This window comes from Pseudophryne corroboree, chromosome 5 (assembly GCF_028390025.1).
Source record: "Pseudophryne corroboree isolate aPseCor3 chromosome 5, aPseCor3.hap2, whole genome shotgun sequence".
Lineage (NCBI taxonomy): Eukaryota > Metazoa > Chordata > Amphibia > Anura > Myobatrachidae > Pseudophryne > Pseudophryne corroboree.
In genome coordinates this window covers 678,849,249-678,869,081 of record NC_086448.1, presented here as the reverse complement: position 1 = coordinate 678,869,081, position 19,833 = coordinate 678,849,249, and the positions used below count along the sequence as shown (strand labels likewise).

At 49.7% G+C, this 19,833-nt stretch overlaps 1 protein-coding gene across 1 annotated transcript in view; it reads left to right on the top strand.

The window, feature by feature from the left end:
- The window catches only part of NSMAF (neutral sphingomyelinase activation associated factor), a 167,109-nt gene that overhangs the window by 41,749 nt on the left and 105,527 nt on the right, over positions 1 to 19,833 (top strand). Inside the window, exon 10 of the mRNA XM_063923767.1 lies at positions 2,897 to 3,026. Within this exon, the coding sequence (XP_063779837.1) occupies positions 2,897 to 3,026 (130 nt within the window). The remainder of the gene's footprint in view (positions 1 to 2,896; positions 3,027 to 19,833) is intronic.

Sequence of the window (19,833 nt, the reverse complement as noted above, 5' to 3'; positions counted from 1 at the left end):
TCTCCGTTGGGCGGAAAATCACGTGTTAGCACTGTCAGCAGTGTTCATTCCGGGAGTAGACAACTGGGAAGCAGACTTCCTCAGCAGGCACGACCTCCACCCGGGAGAGTGGGGACTTCATCCAGAAGTCTTCCAACTGATTGTAAACCGTTGGGAAAGGCCACAGGTGGACATGATGGCGTCCCGCTTAAACAAAAAGCTGGAAAAATATTGCGCCAGGTCAAGAGACCCTCAGGCGATAGATGTGGACGCTCTAGTGACACCGTGGGTGTACCGGTCGGTTTATGTGTTCCCTCCTCTTCCTCTCATACCCAAGGTACTGAGGATAATAAGGAGAAGAGGCGTAAGAACTATACTCATTGTTCCGAATTGGCCAAGAAGAGCTTGGTACCCGGAACTTCAAGAAATGATCTCAGAGGACCCATGGCCTCTGCCGCTTAGACAGGACCTGCTGCTGCAGGGGCCCTGTCTGTTCCAAGACTTACCGCGGCTGCGTTTGACGGCATGGCGGTTGAACGCCGGATCCTAAAAGAAAAGGGTATTCCGGAGGAAGTCATTCCTACGCTTATTAAAGCTAGGAAAGATGTAACCGTACAACATTATCACCGCATATGGCGAAAATATGTTGCGTGGTGTGAGGCCAGGAAGGCCCCAACGGAGGAATTCCAGTTAGGTCGATTTCTGCACTTCCTACAGTCAGGGGTGACTATGGGCCTAAAATTGGGTTCCATTAAGGTCCAAATTTCGGCTCTGTCGATTTTCTTCCAAAAAGAACTGGCTTCACTGCCTGAAGTTCAGACATTTGTCAAGGGAGTGCTGCATATTCAGCCTCCTTTTGTGCCTCCAGTGGCACCGTGGGACCTCAACGTGGTGTTGGGTTTCCTAAAGTCACATTGGTTTGAGCCACTCAAAACCGTGGATTTAAAATATCTCACGTGGAAAGTGGTCATGCTTTTGGCCTTGGCTTCGGCAAGGTGGGTGTCAGAATTGGCGGCTTTGTCATGTAAAAGCCCCTATTTGATTTTCCATATGGATAGGGCAGAAGTGAGGACTCGTCCCCAATTTCTTCCTAAGGTAGTATCAGCTTTTCACTTGAACCAACCTATCGTGGTGCCTGCGGCTACTAGGGACTTGGAGGACTCCAAGTTACTGGACGTAGTCAGGGCCTTGAAAATTTATGTTTCCAGGACGGCTGGAGTCAGGAAGACTGACTCGCTGTTTATCCTGTATGCACCAAACAAGATGGGTGCTCCTGCTTCAAAGCAGACTATTGCTCGCTGGATTTGTAGCACAATTCAGCTTGCGCATTCTGTGGCTGGCCTGCCACAGCCTAAATCTGTAAAAGCCCATTCCACGAGGAAAGTGGGCTCTTCTTGGGCGGCTGCCCGAGGGGTCTCGGCTTTACAACTTTGCCGAGCTGCTACTTGGTCAGGGGCAAACACGTTTGCAAAATTCTACAAATTTGATACCCTGGCTGAGGAGGACCTTGAGTTCTCTCATTCGGTGCTGCAGAGTCATCCGCACTCTCCCGCCCGTTTGGGAGCTTTGGTATAATCCCCATGGTCCTTACGGAGTCCCCAGCATCCACTAGGACGTTAGAGAAAATAAGATTTTACTCACCGGTAAATCTATTTCTCGTAGTCCGTAGTGGATGCTGGGCGCCCGTCCAAAGTGCGGACTGTCTGCAATACTTGTATATAGTTATTGTTAACTAAAAGGGTTATTGTTGAGCCATCTGTTGAGAGGCTCTGTTATGTTCATACTGTTAACTGGGTAAAATATCACGAGTTATACGGTGTGATTGGTGTGGCTGGTATGAGTCTTACCCAGGATTCAAAATCCTTTCCTTATTGTGTCAGCTCTTCCGGGCACAGTATCCTTACTGAAGTCTGGAGGAGGGTCATAGTGGGAGGAGCCAGTGCACACCAGGTAGTCCTAATTCTTTCTTAGCTGTGCCCAGTCTCCTGCGGAGCCGCTATTCCCCATGGTCCTTACGGAGTCCCCAGCATCCACTACGGACTACGAGAAATAGATTTACCGGTGAGTAAAATCTTATTATAATTGTGTCCAAACCCAAATCAGCTCTGTCTGAATTATAAACATGGATGAAAATTACAGAAATAAGCTATAAATCAGTATATTTGGTGTATGCCACACAGGAACATGTACAGGTCAATAACGTCATCTAATGGTGGGAAATTCTCTTTTGACGTGACCTTTGATTTTGCTTTTTGTTTTCTTATTTTCTCTTTATTTCTATGAATGTTTTCTTTTTTTTAATAAAACATACATTTGTAAATTTTCTTCTTTGGCATAGTCCCACACTGAGCTACTGCCCCTCCCACTACACCTAGTAGTTGTACTGCAATACATTGTGCTGTGTAACATTTCCTTACAATAGGTAACATAGTGATGGGTCCTGTTGGCATATACTGTCACGTCACTACAACCCCCGTTCCTCTGAGTAATCTGACATTTTGGGCTAGATGCCCCATACTGTGCCTTCTGCCCCACCGCTACTTCCAGAAGCTGATATTTTGATTTAATAAAAATAAAAACAAGTTGATTTAAACTGTTCTGCTTCAATTTGTAATCCATGTAGATTTGGCTCTTTCATTATTATGTTGCATATTCTTCTTCACTGAAAGCTCTAATTTATTCTAATTGATTTCCAGCGCCACTGTAATGTTCTGAACTAGATCGGGAATAGGCATAACTAGCTATTACATGTCCTTAGAAATAAGTCAGTGTACAGTAGACATATAAGTATATTATTGATAAGGATCATTTAAAAAGAAATCTAAATCTTGGTACTTCAGAGTTGTATCATTCACTTGATTTATAGGATGAACAGTTTATTCCATTTGAATTGTGATGTAATTCTTAAATCCCTCAGTTTTCAAAGCGTGTCTGAGACCTCAAACATGGAATGTGAAGCAGAAATGGTAACACCGCTGGTCTCCAATCCTGGTCATGTGTGCATCACCGATAAATACCTCTACTTCCAGCCATTAAATGGATATCCAGTAAGACAATTTTTACACCTATTTCTAGTATTACAGTATTTGCCAATATTTACAAAATGAGGAGTGCATTGTTCCGCTCAGTTTACCTATTCCCAATTCTCCCCTTTTATCTGCATGACTAATAATTCTTCTAATAGAATCCCCCCACTTTCATCTGAAGTAACTGGTGTTAATAGTTTAGAATGTTACAGGCAGTGGTCAGTGATCGCGCTGAACCGAAAAAAAAGTGGGTCCCAGGGACCCCTCACTTTTAAAAATTGGGGTCCTAACTGTCCTTTTCTGGGTCCCATCGGAATGAAGGTTCTTATTAATGATTTAAATATAAAAACACGGACTTGATTTGGACACAACAAAAGTGTTGCAAGGGGGAGGATGGGATGACGATGCTGCTGGGCTGTGTAGCATACAGGACATCCTGCACCAGAGCTGTAACTAGACATTTTGGTGCCCTTTTGGCAGAAAGTGAATTGGTGCTCCCCCTCCCATACTCCAAAGCACGGATAGTGCGCGCCAAAGGCGCGCACCAAAAACTTGGGGGTCTGGCTTTGTGGGGAAGGGGCTTGGCCACATAATAGTGCCAATTCACATTACACCACACAGTAGTGCCGCTTATACACATTGCACCAGGTAGTACCTCCTATACACACTGCACCAGGTAGAGCACATTATACACATTGCACCAAGCAGAACCACCTATACACATTGCGCCAGGCAGAGCACGTTATACACTTTGCGCCAGGCAGAGCACGTTATACACTTTGCGCCAGGCAGAGCACGTTATACACTTTGCGCCAGGCAGAGCACGTTATACACTTTGCGCCAGGCAGAGCACGTTATACACTTTGCGCCAGGCAGAGCACGTTATACACTTTGCGCCAGGCAGAGCACGTTATACACTTTGCGCCAGGCAGAGCACGTTATACACTTTGCGCCAGGCAGAGCACGTTATACACTTTGCGCCAGGCAGAGCACGTTATACACTTTGCGCCAGGCAGAGCACGTTATACACTTTGCGCCAGGCAGAGCACGTTATACACTTTGCGCCAGGCAGAGCACATTATACACTTTGCGCCAGGCAGAGCACATTATACATATTGCACCAGGTAGAGCACATTATACACATTGCACCAAGCAGAACCACCTATACACATTGTGCCAGGCAGAGCACGTTATACACATTGTGCCAGGCAGAGCACATTATACATTTTGCGCCAGGTAGAACCAGCTATACAAACTGAGCCAAGCAGAGCACGTTATACACATTGCGCCAGGCAGAGCACGTTATATACATTGCGCCAGGCAGAGCACGTTGCACCAGGTAGTACCTCCTATACACACTGCACCAGGTAGAGCACATTATACACATTGCACCAAGCAGAACCACCTATACACATTGCGCCAGGCAGAGCACGTTATACACATTGCGCCAGGCAGAGCACGTTATACAAATTGCGCCAGGCAGAGCACGTTATACAAATTGCGCCAGGCAGAGCACGTTATACAAATTGCGCCAGGCAGAGCACGTTATACACTTTGTGCCAGGCAGAGCACGTTATACACTTTGCGCCAGGCAGAGCACGTTATACAAATTGCGCCAGGCAGAGCACGTTATACAAATTGCGCCAGGCAGAGCACGTTATACAAATTGCGCCAGGCAGAGCACGTTATACAAATTGCGCCAGGCAGAGCACGTTATACAAATTGCGCCAGGCAGAGCACGTTATACACTTTGTGCCAGGCAGAGCACGTTATACACTTTGCGCCAGGCAGAGCACATTATACACATTGCACCAGGTAGAGCACATTATACACATTGCACAGAACCACCTATACACATTGTGCCAGGCAGAGCACGTTATACACATTGTGCCAGGCAGAGCACATTATACATTTTGCGCCAGGTAGAACCAGCTATACACACATTGCGCCAGGCAGAGCACGTTATACACATTGCGCCAGGCAGAGGACGTTATACACATTGCGCCAGGCAGAGCACGTTATACACATTGCGCCAGGCAGAGCACGTTATATACATTGCGCCAGGCAGAGCACGTTATATACATTGCGCCAGGTAGAACCACCTATACACACACTGAGCCAGGCAGAGCACGTTATACACTTTGGACGGGGAGAAGCTGCGGGCAGCGCGATTGAATGGGGAGAAGCTACCGGTGGTGATTTGATGGCAAGAGAGGCACTGAAACAGTATTATTAGCAGAGACGCACTGGTCACTTAGAGACCTCTCTGCTTGTAGTGCGTAAAACGCGCTATAGCGCATATTTTGTGATCACTGGGTGTAGTGGGAAGAGAGTGAGGTGGGTGTAGGGGGAAGAGAGAAACTGACTGAGAGCGGGTTGACAGAGGGGAAGAGAGAGACGGACAGAGAGAGGGGGCGGGACAGACAGAGAGGTGGGGAGAGAGAGGGAACGAGGAGACGGACAGAGAGAGAGAGAGAGGGAGAGAACGAGGAGACGGACAGAGAGAGAGAGGGAACGAGGAGACGGACAGAGAGAGAGAGAGAGAGAACGAGGAGACGGACAGAGAGAGAACGAGGAGACGGACAGAGAGAGAGAACGAGGAGACGGACAGAGAGAGAGAACGAGGAGACGGACAGAGAGAGAGAACGAGGAGACGGACAGAGAGAGAGAGAACGAGGAGACGGACAGAGAGAGAGAGAACGAGGAGACGGACAGAGAGAGAGAGAACGAGGAGACGGACAGAGAGAGAGAGAACGAGGAGACGGACAGAGAGAGAGAGAACGAGGAGACGGACAGAGAGAGAGAGAACGAGGAGACGGACAGAGAGAGAGAGAACGAGGAGACGGACAGAGAGAGAGAGAACGAGGAGACGGACAGAGAGCGAGAGAGAGAACGAGGAGACGGACAGAGAGCGAGAGAGAGAACGAGGAGACGGACAGAGAGCGAGAGAGAGAACGAGGAGACGGACAGAGAGCGAGAGAGAGAACGAGGAGACGGACAGAGAGAGAGAGAGAACGAGGAGACGGACAGAGAGAGAGAGAGAACGAGGAGACGGACAGAGAGAGAGAGAGAACGAGGAGACGGACAGAGAGAGAACGAGGAGACGGACAGAGAGAGAACGAGGAGACGGACAGAGAGAGAGAGAACGAGGAGACGGACAGAGAGAGAGAGAGAACGAGGAGACGGACAGAGAGAGAGAGAATGAGGAGACGGACAGAGAGAGAGAGAGAACGAGGAGACGGACAGAGAGAGAGAGAATGAGGAGATGGACAGAGAGAGAGAGAGAACGAGGAGACGGACAGAGAGAGAGAGAGAGAGAACGAGGAGACGGACAGAGAGAGAGAACAAGGAGACGGACAGAGAGAGAGAGAACGAGGAGACGGACAGAGAGAGAGAGAGAGAACGAGGAGATGGACGGACAGAGAGAGAGAACGAGGAGACGGACAGAGAGAGAGAACGAGGAGACGGACAGAGAGAGAGAACGAGGAGACGGACAGAGAGAGAGAGAGAACGAGGAGACGGACAGAGAGAGAGAGAGAGAACGAGGAGACGGACAGAGAGAGAGAGAGAGAGAACGAGGAGACGGACAGAGAGAGAGAGAGAGAGAGAACGAGGAGACGGACAGAGAGAGAGAGAGAGAGAGAGAACGAGGAGACGGACAGAGAGAGAGAGAGAGAGAACGAGGAGACGGACAGAGAGAGAGAGAGAACGAGGAGACGGACAGAGAGAGAGAGAGAACGAGGAGACGGACAGAGAGAGAGAACGAGGAGACGGACAGAGAGAGAGAACGAGGAGACGGACAGAGAGAGAGAGAGAACGAGGAGACGGACAGAGAGAGAGAGAGAACGAGGAGACGGACAGAGAGAGAGAGAGAACGAGGAGACGGACAGAGAGAGAGAGAGAACGAGGAGACGGACAGAGAGAGAGAGAGAGAGAATGACGAGATGGACAGAGAGAGAGAGAGAGAGAATGACGAGATGGACAGAGAGAGAGAGAGAGAGAACGAGGAGACGGACAGAGAGAGAACGAGGAGACGGACAGAGAGAGAACGAGGAGACGGACAGAGAGAGAGAGAGAGAGAATGACGAGATGGACAGAGAGAGAGAGAGAGAGAACGAGGAGACGGACAGAGAGAGAACGAGGAGACGGACAGAGAGAGAACGAGGAGACGGACAGAGAGAGAGAACGAGGTGACAGACAGAGAGAGAGAACGAGGAGACGGACAGAGAGAGAGAACGAGGAGACGGACAGAGAGAACGAGAGAGAACGAGGAGACGGACAGAGAGAGAGAGAGAACGAGGAGACGGACAGAGAGAGAGAGAACGAGGAGACGGACAGAGAGAGAGAGAGAACGAGGAGACGGACAGAGAGAGAGAGAGAGAGAACGAGGAGACGGACAGAGAGAGAGAGAGAGAACGAGGAGACGGACAGAGAGAGAACGAGGAGACGGACAGAGAGAGAACGAGGAGACGGACAGAGAGAGAACGAGGAGACGGACAGAGAGAGAGAGAGAACGAGGAGACGGACAGAGAGAGAGAGAGAACGAGGAGACGGACAGAGAGAGAGAGAGAGAGAGAGAATGAGGAGATGGACAGAGAGAGAGAGAGAACGAGGAGACGGACAGAGAGAGAGAGAGAGAGAACGAGGAGACGGACAGAGAGAGAGAGAGAACGAGGAGCCGGACAGAGAGCGAGAACGAGGAGACGGACAGAGAGAGAGAGAGAGAACGAGGAGACGGACAGAGAGAGAGAGAGAGAACGAGGAGACGGACAGAGAGAGAGAGAGAGAACGAGGAGACGGACAGAGAGAGAGAGAGAGAACGAGGAGACGGACAGAGAGAGAGAGAGAGAACGAGGAGACGGACAGAGAGAGAGAGAGAGAGAACGAGGAGACGGACAGAGAGAGAACGAGGAGACGGACAGAGAGAGAGAGAGAACGAGGAGACGGACAGAGAGAGAGAGAGAGAGAGAACGAGGAGACGGACAGAGAGAGAGAACAAGGAGACGGACAGAGAGAGAGAGAACGAGGAGACGGACAGAGAGAGAGAGAGAACGAGGAGACGGACAGAGAGAGAGAGAGAGAGAGAGAACGAGGAGACGGACAGAGAGAGAGAGAGAACGAGGAGACGGACAGAGAGAGAGAACGAGGAGACGGACAGAGAGAGAGAGAGAGAACGAGGAGACGGACAGAGAGAGAGAGAGAGAGAGAGAGAGAGAACGAGGAGACGGACAGAGAGAGAGAGAATGAGGAGATGGACAGAGAGAGAGAGAGAGAGAACGAGGAGACGGACAGAGAGAGAACGAGGAGACGGACAGAGAGAGAGAGAGAGAACGAGGAGACGGACAGAGAGAGAGAGAGAGAGAGAACGAGGAGACGGACAGAGAGAGAACGAGGAGACGGACAGAGAGAGAACGAGGAGACGGACAGAGAGAGAGAGAGAACGAGGAGACGGACAGAGAGAGAGAGAGAGAGAACAAGGAGACGGACAGAGAGAGAGAGAACAAGGAGACGGACAGAGAGAGAGAGAACGAGGAGACGGACAGAGAGAGAGAGAGAGAGAACGAGGAGACGGACAGAGAGAGAGAGAGAGAGAGAATGAGGAGACGGACAGAGAGAGAACGAGGAGACGGACAGAGAGAGAGAGAGAACGAGGAGACGGACAGAGAGAGAGAGAGAGAGAACAAGGAGACGGACAGAGAGAGAGAGAACAAGGAGACGGACAGAGAGAGAGAGAACGAGGAGACGGACAGAGAGAGAGAGAGAGAGAACGAGGAGACGGACAGAGAGAGAGAGAACGAGGAGACGGCCAGAGAGAGAGAGAGAGAGAACGAGGCGGACAGAGAGAGAGGGAACGAGAGAGGGAGAGGGAACGAGACTGAGAGCGAGAGAGAAAGGGGAGGGGGGAGATTGGACAGAGAAAGGGGGGAGATGGAAAGAGGGGGGGAAAGACCGAGAGAGAGGGGATAAATGGAGGCAGAGGAAAGGGAGTGATTGAGAGAGGGGCTTGTACTACTGTAGCATTGCTTGTCAGTGGTGTATATAATCTAGGGCTGCTACTGTGCATGGACACGGCTGCCAGTGCCTCTGCACATTCCTCCGACGGACTTTTGGCGCCGGGGACGGTTAGGACAGGGGTGTAATAGAAGTAGGCAAGGGCTGTGAGAGCGACCCCAGTCCTCCCCTTCCAGCCCGGTGTCCGTGTCCGCAGCAATAGAGGGGGAGTTTAGATTAGTAAAATAGGTACAGTAAGACACAGGCAGCATTTGAGTGGGAGGAGAAAGAGAGCGGACCTTTTACTGGCCGGGAGACAGGACCCGAGTGACTGGCTGTGCAGTGGCCGTCTTCATACACAGGCTCTGGGACACTGGCGGTGGGCGGGCGAACAGGCGCAGCGCTGGTCGCGGCATTTAATGAGTCAGTGAGACTCATTGTAATGCCGTCCCTGAACCAGCCCCCACCGCGGGAACAGACAGCCCCCCTCTCCCCACGCCACTTATAACGAGCTCTTACCGTGCACCCGACCCCCCTCTCCCCTGCCACGGACCACTGGCAGCACTCAGAAGCCAAACCCCCTCCCCAGCCGCGGGTTACCCAATGTCACAGAGGATCGCTACCACGCTGCGCTGTCATGTCCTGACTGGCAAGGCTCCACCTCCTGTTTTTAAAGCCTGCCGCCGGGCCGCCACGCCAATCAATCTGCCAGGCTAGGGATTGGCTGCAGCGGAGCGCGTCCCAGAGGACTCACACATGTTGGAAAAGTGAGTCCCTGAACATCAATACCGGGTAAAAAAGCGCTATATCGCGTTTTTGCGAACACTGGTGGTAAAGCCAGGCTTTCTGTCACCCACGGCAAAGATTCAGCTGAATGTTCCCCTCCGCCCAGTATGTGTTACTTATATATATATGTATGTACCCATATGACAGCCATGTAATGCAGAAAACATCATAGTGGCCGCCATATAATAGACAGAGCATTCCAGTGACAGCAAGACAATACAGATATCATCAGTAACCACCTTACAATACATGGATCATTGTGGTGACCGCCATATAATACAGAGCACATCACAGTGACCGCCATATAATAAAGATAGCATCAGTATTTTTGATTGCCTTACAGTATGATTCCCTAATCTATAATGAACCCATCCACAAAAAATAACTACTTCAGCTTCATCAGAACAACCCCATTCAATTTAATTAATATAGTTAACACCTTTAAAATAATTGTCTACATCATCTCTATTATTAATTAGCCTCAACATCATGTAATAATTCAATTAATGTATTTTAATTACCTCCATCAGGGCAGTATGAATAAAAGCATAAAATGCAGTAAAACCTCCAAAAAATTGAATTTTTGGTTGTTTACCTCAATACATTTGTATCTCCGTATGTATTTAAAAAGTCTGCAGCAGATATTGGAGGTATCTGCTGTGGTCCTGCAGTACAGCAAGCCCCATAGAATTCTAAGTTTTTGAAGTTTTTATGCAGAAAGTTTAATTACTCCTTAATACAGGTTGAGTATCCCTTATCCAAAATGCTTGGGACCAGAGGTATTTTGGATATCGGATTTTTCCGTATTTTGGAATAATTGCATACCATAATGAGATATCATGGTGATGAGACCTAAACATAAGCACAGAATGCATTTATGTTTCATATACACCTTATACACACAGCCTGAAGGTAATTTTAGCCAATATTTTTTATAACTTTGTGCATTAAACAAAGTGTGTGTACATTCACACAATTCATTTATGTTTCATATACACCTTATACACATAGCCTGAAGGTCATTTAATACAATATTATTAATAACTGTGTATTAAACAAAGTTTGTGTACATTGAGCCATCAAAAAACAAAGGTTTTACTATCTCACTCTCACTCAAAAAAGTCCGTATTTCGGAATATTCCGTATTTCGGAATATTTGGATATGGGATACTCAACCTGTATATATATTTAGCCATAATAAAATTACAGTAATGTTTTCATCAGTGCTTAAAGTGGTCCTGGAGAGGTGGGAGAACTCATCTCTCCCGCGACCCCTCCCCCTCAGCATGCGCCAAAGGCATACACCGCAAAAAGGGGAGTGGACTAACAAGGAAGGGGCGTGGCCACACAATAGTACCCCCAATTCAAATTAGGCCTCACAGCAGCACAATCTTATTCACATTACCCCACATACTAGTGTGCTTTACACACAATGCCCACAGTAGCAGTGCCGCTTACACACACAATGCCCACAGCATTGCCCCCCCCCCCCTCCATTTGCTTACCTCTCGTGTCTTCCATGTGTCCCCTCTGCTTTCTTATGTTTTCTTTGTCTGTCACTCTCCTCATGTGTCCAAATCTTCATCCTGGGTAGCCCTCTTACTCCCTATATACTGTACTCTCATTTGTGTGTGATCACCTGAATCTCTCTGTCCTTTACTTATCCCTACACCTCTCACTCCCTGCTACTCCTTCAGCCTCTGCTTCTTCTCACCCCCTGCACCTCTCACTCCCCCCATCTCACCGCCTGCTCCTCTCATTCCCCTGAGACACACTACTGCCTGTGCTGGGAGTGGGATGAAGGAGGAGCAGGGAGCATCGGGCCCCAGCTGCAGTGCAGTTTAAAGTTGTCAGGCCGCCAGCCATTCCTGTGGACTGTCTGCTAATCAAAAGAAGAAACCGCTCTTTGAATCTGGCGCCGATTGCACGCCAATCACCAAAGGTGAAGTGGAGAGAGATAAATTACCAGGCTATCAGTTCCTGTCAGTTTATAGGCTGTGTGTGAAATTACTGTTAGGAACTGATCGGTTGGTGCTTTATCTTTCTCCACCTTCTCTCTCTCCAAGCTTTGATACATATGCCCCATGGTCCGTTTATTATTAGACCGTATAAATCATCATTCCTAATTTCTCTAACGTCCTAAGTGGATGCTGGGGACTCCGTCAGGACCATGGGGAATAGCGGCTCCGCAGGAGACAGGGCACAAAAAGTAAAAGCTTTTGGACCTAGGTGGTGTGCACTGGCTCCTCCCCCTATGACCCTCCTCCAAGCCTCAGTTAGATTTTTGTGCCCGGCCGAGAAGGGTGCAATCTAGGTGGCTCTCCTGAGCTGCTTAGAAGTAAAAGTATACTTAGGTTTTTTTTTTATTTTCAGTGAGTCCTGCTGGCAACAGGCTCACTGCAGCGTGGGACTAAGGGGAGAAGAAGCGAACTCACCTGCGTGCAGAGTGGATTGGGCTTCTTGGCTACTGGACATTAGCTCCAGAGGGACGATCACAGGCCCAGCCATGGATGGGTCCCGGAGCCGCGCCGCCGGCCCCCTTACAGATGCTGAAGCAAGAAGAGGTCCATAAATCGGCGGCAGAAGACTTTCCTGTCTTCATAAGGTAGCGCACAGCACTGCAGCTGTGCGCCATTGCTCTCAGCACACTTCACACTTCGGTCACTGAGGGTGCAGGGCGCTGGGGGGGGGCGCCCTGGGAAGCAATGAATTTACCTTATTTGGCAAAAAATACATCACATATAGCTCCTGGGCTATATGGATGTATTTAACCCCTGCCAGTTTTCCAGAAAAAAGCGGGAGAAGAGCCCGCCGAGAAGGGGGCGTGGCCTATCTCCTCAGCACACAGCGCCATTTTTCCCACACAGCTCCGCTGGTAGGAAGGCTCCCAGAATCTCCCCTGCATCCTGCACTACAGAAACAGGGTAAAAAAGAGAGGGGGGCACTTATTTGGCAAAATAACAGATATAAGCAGCTATAAGGGATAGACACTTATTGTAAGGTTGTCCCTATACATATATAGCGCTCTGGTGTGTGCTGGCAAACTCTCCCTCTGTCTCCCCAAGGGGCTAAGTGGGGTCCTGTCCTCTATCAGAGCATTCCCTGTGTGTGTGCTGGGTGTCGGTACGTGTGTGTCGACATGTATGAGGAGGAAAATGATGTGGAGGCGGAGCAATTGCCTATAATGGTGATGTCACCCCCTAGGGAGTCGACACCTGAATGGATGGCCGTAATTAAGGAATTACGTGACAGTGTCGGCACGTTACAGAAAACTGTTGACGACATGAGACAGCCGGCAGCTCAGACACAGACACTGACTCCAGTGTCGACTGTGAAGAAACAAACGTATTTTCCAGTAGGGCCACACGTTACATGATCACGGCAATGAAGGAGGTTTTGCACATCTCTGATACTGCAAGTACCACGAAAAGGGGTATTATGTGGGGTGTGAAAAAACTACCCGTAGTTTTTCCTGAATCAGATGAATTGAATGAAGTGTGTGATGAAGCGTGGGTTACCCCCGACAAAAAACTGCTAATTTCTAAAAAATTATTGGCACTATATCCCTTCCCACCAGAGGTTAGGGCTCGTTGGGAAACACCCCCTAGGGTAGATAAGGCGCTCACACGCTTATCAAAACAAGTGGCGTTACCGTCTCCAGAAACGGCCGCCCTTAAGGAGCCAGCAGATAGGAGGCTGGAAAATATCCTTAAAAGTATATACACACATACTGGTGTTATACTGCGACCAGCAATCGCCTCAGCCTGGATGTGCAGTGCTGGGGTGGCGTGGTCGGACTCCCTGACTGAGAATATTGATACCCTGGATAGGGACAGTATTTTATTGACTATTGAGCAATTAAGAAGATGCATTTTTATATATGCGAGATGCACAGAGAGATATTTGCACTCTGGCATCAAGAGTAAGTGCGCTGTCCATTTCTGCCAGAAGAGGGTTATGGACGCGACAGTGGTCAGGTGATGCGGATTCAAAACGGCACATGGAGGTATTGCCGTATAAAGGGGAGGAGTTATTTGGGGTCGGTCTATCAGACCTGGTAACCACGGCAACGGCTGGGAAATCCACATTTTTACCTCAAGTCACCTCTCAACAGAAAAAGACACCGTCTTTTCAGCATCAGTCCTTTCGTTCCCATAAAGGCAAGCGGACAAAAGGACAGTCATATCTGCCCCGGGGTAGAGGAAGGGGAAAAAGACTGCAGCAGACAGCTTCTTCCCAAGAACAGAAGCCCTCTTCCGGTTCTGCCAAGTCCTCAGCATGACGCTGGGTCCTTACAAGCAGACTCCGGTACGGTGGGAGGTCGTCTCAGAAATTTCAGCGCGCAGTGGGCTCACTCGCAAGTGAACCCCTGGATCCTGCAAGTAGTATCTCAGGGGTACAAATTGGAATTCGAGACGTCTCCCCCTCGCCGGTTCCTGAAGTCTGCTTTACCAATAGCTCCCTCCGACAGGGAGGCGGTATTGGGAGCCATTCACAAGCTGTACTCCCAACAGGTGATAATAAAAGTACCCCTCCTACAACAAGGGAAGGGATATTACTCCACACTGTTTGTGGTACCGAAACCAGACGGTTCGGTGAGACCGATTTTAAATCTAAAATCTTTGAACACTTATATCAAAAGGTTCAAATTCAAGATGGAATCACTCAGAGCAGTGATAGCGAACCTGGAAGAAGGGGACTATATGGTATCTCTGGACATCAAGGATGCCTATCTCCATGTCCCGATTTGCCCTTCTCACCAAGGGTATCTCAGGTTCGTAATACAGAACTGTCATTATCAGTTTCAGACGCTGCCGTTTGGATTGTCCACGGCACCCCGGGTCTTTACCAAGGTAATGGCCGAAATGATGATTCTTCTTCGAAGTAAAGGCGTATTAATTATCCCTTACTTGGACGATCTCCTAATAAGGGCAAGGTCCAGAGAACAGTTAAAAGTCGGAGTAGCACTATCTCAAGAAGTACTACAACAGCACGGGTGGATTTTAAATATTCCAAAATCGCAGCTGATTCCGACGACACGTCTGCTGTTCCTAGGGATGATTCTGGACACAGTCCAGAAAAAGGTGTTTCTCCCGGAGGAGAAAGCCAGGGAGTTATCCGAGCTAGTCAGGAACCTCCTAAAACCAGGAAAGGTGTCAGTGCATCAATGCACAAGGGTCCTGGGAAAAATGGTGGCTTCTTACGAAGCGATTCCATTCGGCAGATTCCACGCAAGAATTTTTCAGTGGGATCTGCTGGACAAATGGTCCGGATCGCATCTTCAGATGCATCAGAAAATAACCCTGTCTCCAAGGACAAGGGTATCTCTTCTGTGGTGGCTGCAAAGTGCTCATCTCCTAGAGGGCCGCAGATTCGGCATTCAGGACTGGATCCTGGTGACCACGGATGCCAGCCTGAGAGGCTGGGGAGCAGTCACACAAGGAAGAAACTTCCAGGGAGTGTGGTCAAGCCTGGAGACTTCACTTCACATAAATATACTGGAACTAAGGGCAATTTACAATGCTCTAAGCCTAGCAAAGCCTCTGCTTCAGGGTCAGCCGGTGTTGATCCAGTCGGACAACATCACAGCAGTCGCCCACATAAACAGGCAGGGCGGCACAAGAAGCAGGAGGGCAATGACAGAAGCTGCAAGGATTCTGCAATGGGCGGAAAATCATGTGATAGCACTGTCAGCAGTGTTCATTCCGGGAGTGGACAACTGGGAAGCAGACTTCCTCAGCAGACACGACCTACACCCGGGAGAGTGGGGACTTCATCCGGAAGTCTTCCTCATGATTGTGAACCGTTGGGAAAAACCAAAGGTGGACATGATGGCGTCACGCCTCAACAAGAAACTAGACCGGTATTGCGCCAGGTCAAGAGACCCGCAGGCAATAGCTGTGGACGCTCTGGTAACACCTTGGGTGTTCCAGTCGGTGTATGTGTTCCCTCCTCTGCCTCTCTTACCCAAGGTACTGAGAATTATAAGACGGAGAGGAGTAAGAACTATACTAGTGGCTCCGGATTGGCCAAGAAGGACTTGGTACCCGGAACTTCAAGAGATGCTCACAGAGGACCCGTGGCCTCTGCCGCTAAGAAGGGACCTGCTTCAGCAGGGACCCTGTCTGTTCCAAGACTTACCGCGGCTGCGTTTGACGGCATGGCGGTTGAACGCCGGATTCTGAAGGAAAAAGGCATTCCAGATGAAGTTATTCCTACCCTGATTAAAGCTAGGAAGGATGTAACCGCACAGCATTATCACCGTATTTGGCGAAAATATGTTGCGTGGTGCGAGACCAAGAAGGCCCCGACAGAGGAATTTCAACTAGGTCGTTTCCTACATTTCCTGCAAACAGGACTGTCCATGGGCCTAAAGTTAGGGTCCATTAAGGTTCAAATTTCGGCCTTGTCGATTTTCTTTCAGAGAGAATTGGCTTCATTTCCTGAAGTTCAGACTTTTGTAAAAGGGGTACTGCATATACAGCCTCCCTTTGTGCCCCCAGTGGCACCTTGGGATCTCAATGTAGTTTTGGGATTCCTAAAATCACATTGGTTTGAGCCACTTGCCACGGTGGAATTAAAATATCTCACATGGAAAGTGGTAATGTTGTTGGCCCTGGCTTCTGCCAGGCGAGTATCTGAATTGGCGGCTTTATCCTATAAAAGCCCTTACCTGATATTTCATTCGGATAGGGCGGAATTGAGGACTCGTCCTCAATTTCTTCCTAAGGTGGTTTCAGCGTTTCACCTAAACCAACCTATTGTGGTGCCTGCGGCTACTAGGGACTTGGAGGACTCCAAGTTGCTGGACGTAGTCAGGGCCCTGAAAATATATGTTTCCAGGACGGCTGGAGTCAGGAAATCTGACTCGCTGTTTATCCTGTATGCATCCAACAAGCTGGGTGCTCCTGCTTCTAAGCAGACTATTGCGCGTTGGATTTGTAGTACAATTCAGCTTGCACATTCTGTGGCAGGCCTGCCACAGCCAAAATCTGTAAAAGCCCATTCCACAAGGAAAGTGGGCTCATCTTGGGCGGCTGCCCGAGGGGTCTCGGCTTTACAACTTTGCCGAGCAGCTACTTGGTCAGGGGCAAACACGTTTGCTAAATTCTACAAATTTGATACCCTGGCTGAGGAGGACCTGGAGTTCTCTCATTCGGTGCTGCAGAGTCATCCGCACTCTCCCGCCCGTTTGGGAGCTTTGGTATAATCCCCATGGTCCTGACGGAGTCCCCAGCATCCACTTAGGACGTTAGAGAAAATAAGATTTTACTCACCGATAACAGAAAAACAAGAAAGTCAGCTAGTTCCCAGGAACAGACGTCCTCCCCGGCTTCCACTAAATCCACCGCATGACGCTGGGGCTCCACAGGCGAAGCTAGGCCCGGTGGGGGCGCGTCTCCGAAATTTCAGCCACAAGTGGGTTCACTCACAGTTTGATCCCTGGGCAATAGATGTTGTGTCTCAGGGATACAAGCTGGAATTCGAAGTGATGCCCCCTCACCGATACCTCAAGTCGGCCCTGCCAGCTTCCCCCTTAGAGAGGGAAATAGTGTTAACTGCAATTCACAAATTGTATCTTCAACAGGTGGTGGTCAAGGTTCCCCTCCTTCAACAAGGAAAGGGTTATTATTCGACAATGTTTGTGGTACCGAAACCGGACGGTTCGGTCAGACCCATATTGAATTTAAAACCCCTGAACGTGTACCTAAAAAGGTTCCGGTTCAAGATGGAATCGCTGAGAGCGGTCATTGCAAGCCCGGAAGGGGGGGATTTTATGGTGTCTCTGGACATAAAGGATGCATACCTTCATGTCCCCATTTATCCACCTCATCAGGCGTACCTCAGATTTGTGGTACAGGTTTGTCATTCCCAATTTCAGACGTTGCCGTTTGGTCTCTCCACGACTCCGAGAATATTTAACAAGGTAATGGCGGAAATGATGGTACTCCTGCGGAAGCAAGGGGTCACAATTATCCCATACTTGGACGATCTCCTCATAAAAGCGAGGTCAAGAGAGCAGTTGCTGATCAGCGTAGCACGTTCTCTGGAAGTGTTACGGCAACACGGCTGGATTCTGAATATTCCAAAGTCGCAGTTGGTTCCTACGACTCGTCTGCCTTTCCTGGGCATGATTCTGGACACAGGCCAGAAAAGGGTTTATCTCCCGATAGAGAAGGTTCAGGAACTCATGACACTGGTCAGGGACCTATTAAAACCAAAACAGGTGTCAGTGCATCACTGCACTCGAGTCCTGGGAAAGATGGTGGCATCGTACGAGGCCATTCCGTTTGGCAGGTTCCATGTGAGGACCTTTCAATGGGACTTGCTGGACAAATGGTCCAGATCACATCTTCAGATGCATCGGTTAATCACCCTATCCCCCAGGGCCAAGGTGTCTCTCCTGTGGTGGCTGCAGGAGACTTGCCTTCACATCAACATCCTGGAACTAAGGGCCTTTACAACGCCCTACGTCAAGCAGAGGCCCTGCTTCGCAGTCAACCAGTTCTGATTCAGTCAGACAACATCACCGCTGTGGCTCATGTAAACCTACAAGGCGGCACAAGGAGCAGGGTGGCGATGGCGGAAGCCACCAGAATTCTTCGCTGGGCGGAGAATCGTGTAAGCGCACTGTCAGCAGTGTTCATCCCGGGGGTAGACAACTGGGAAGCAGACTTCCTCAGCAGGCACGACCTCCACCCGGGGGAGTGGGGACTTCATCAAGAAGTCTTCGCACAGCTTGCAAGTCGGTGGGAACTGCCACAGGTGGACATGATGGCATCCCGCCTCAACAAGAAACTACAGAGGTATTGCGCCAGGTCAAGAGACCCTCAGGCGATAGCTGTAGACACCCTGGTGACACCGTGGGTGTTCCAATCGGTCTATGTATTTCTCTAACGTCCTAGTGGATGCTGGGGACTCCGTAAGGACCATGGGGAATAGACGGGCTCTGCAGGAGACTGGGCACTCTAAGAAAGATTTAGTACTACTGGTGTGCACTGGCTCCTCCCTCTATGCCCCTCCTCCAGACCTCAGTTAGAATCTGTGCCCGGACAGAGCTGGGTGCATTTTAGTGAGCTCTCCTGAGCTTGCTAATAAGAAAGTATTTTAGTTAGATTTTTTATTTTCAGAGAGCTTCTGCTGGCAACAGACTCTTTGCTACGTGGTACTGAGGGGAGAGAAGCAAACCTACTAACTGCGGCTAGGTTGCGCTTCTTAGGCTACTGGACACCATTAGCTCCAGAGGTATCGAACACAGGTCCTGACCTTGTCGTCCGTTCCCGGAGCCGCGCCGCCGTCCCCCTCGCAGAGCCAGAAGTCAGAAGCCGGCGGTTTGAAGAAAGTAGACGTTGAAATCGGCGGCAGAAGACTCCTGTCTTCATATGAGGTAGCGCACAGCACTGCAGCTGTGCGCCATTGCGCCCACACTAACCCATACACTCCGGTCACTACAGGGTGCAGGGCGCAGGGGGGGGGGGGGGGGCGCCCTGGGCAGCAATTAGATACCTCCTGGCGAAAGCAGCATATATACAGTTGGACACTGTTATATGCATGAGCCCCCGCCACTAATTTTACACAAAATCGCGGGACAGAAGCCCGCCGCTGAGGGGGCGGGGCCTTCTTCCTCAGCACTCACCAGCGCCATTTTCTCTCCACAGCTCCGCTGAGAGGAAGCTCCCCAGGCTCTCCCCTGCAGACTCACGGTAGAAAGTGTAAAAAGAGAGGGGGGGCACATAAATTTAGCGCATTTAATATATATATAGCAGCTACTGGGTAAACACTAAGTTACTGTGTGATTCCTGGGTCATATAGCGCTGGGGTGTGTGCTGGCATACTCTCTCTCTGTCTCTCCAAAAGGCCTTGTGGGGGTCCTGTCCTCATATAGAGCATCCCCTGTGTGTGTGGTGTGTCGGTACGCGTGTGTCGACATGTTTGACGACGAGGGCTATGTGGAGGCAGAGCAAGTACAGATGAATGACGTGTCTCCGCCGACGGCGCCGACACCTGATTGGATGGATATGTGGAAGGTGTTAAATGATAATGTAAACTC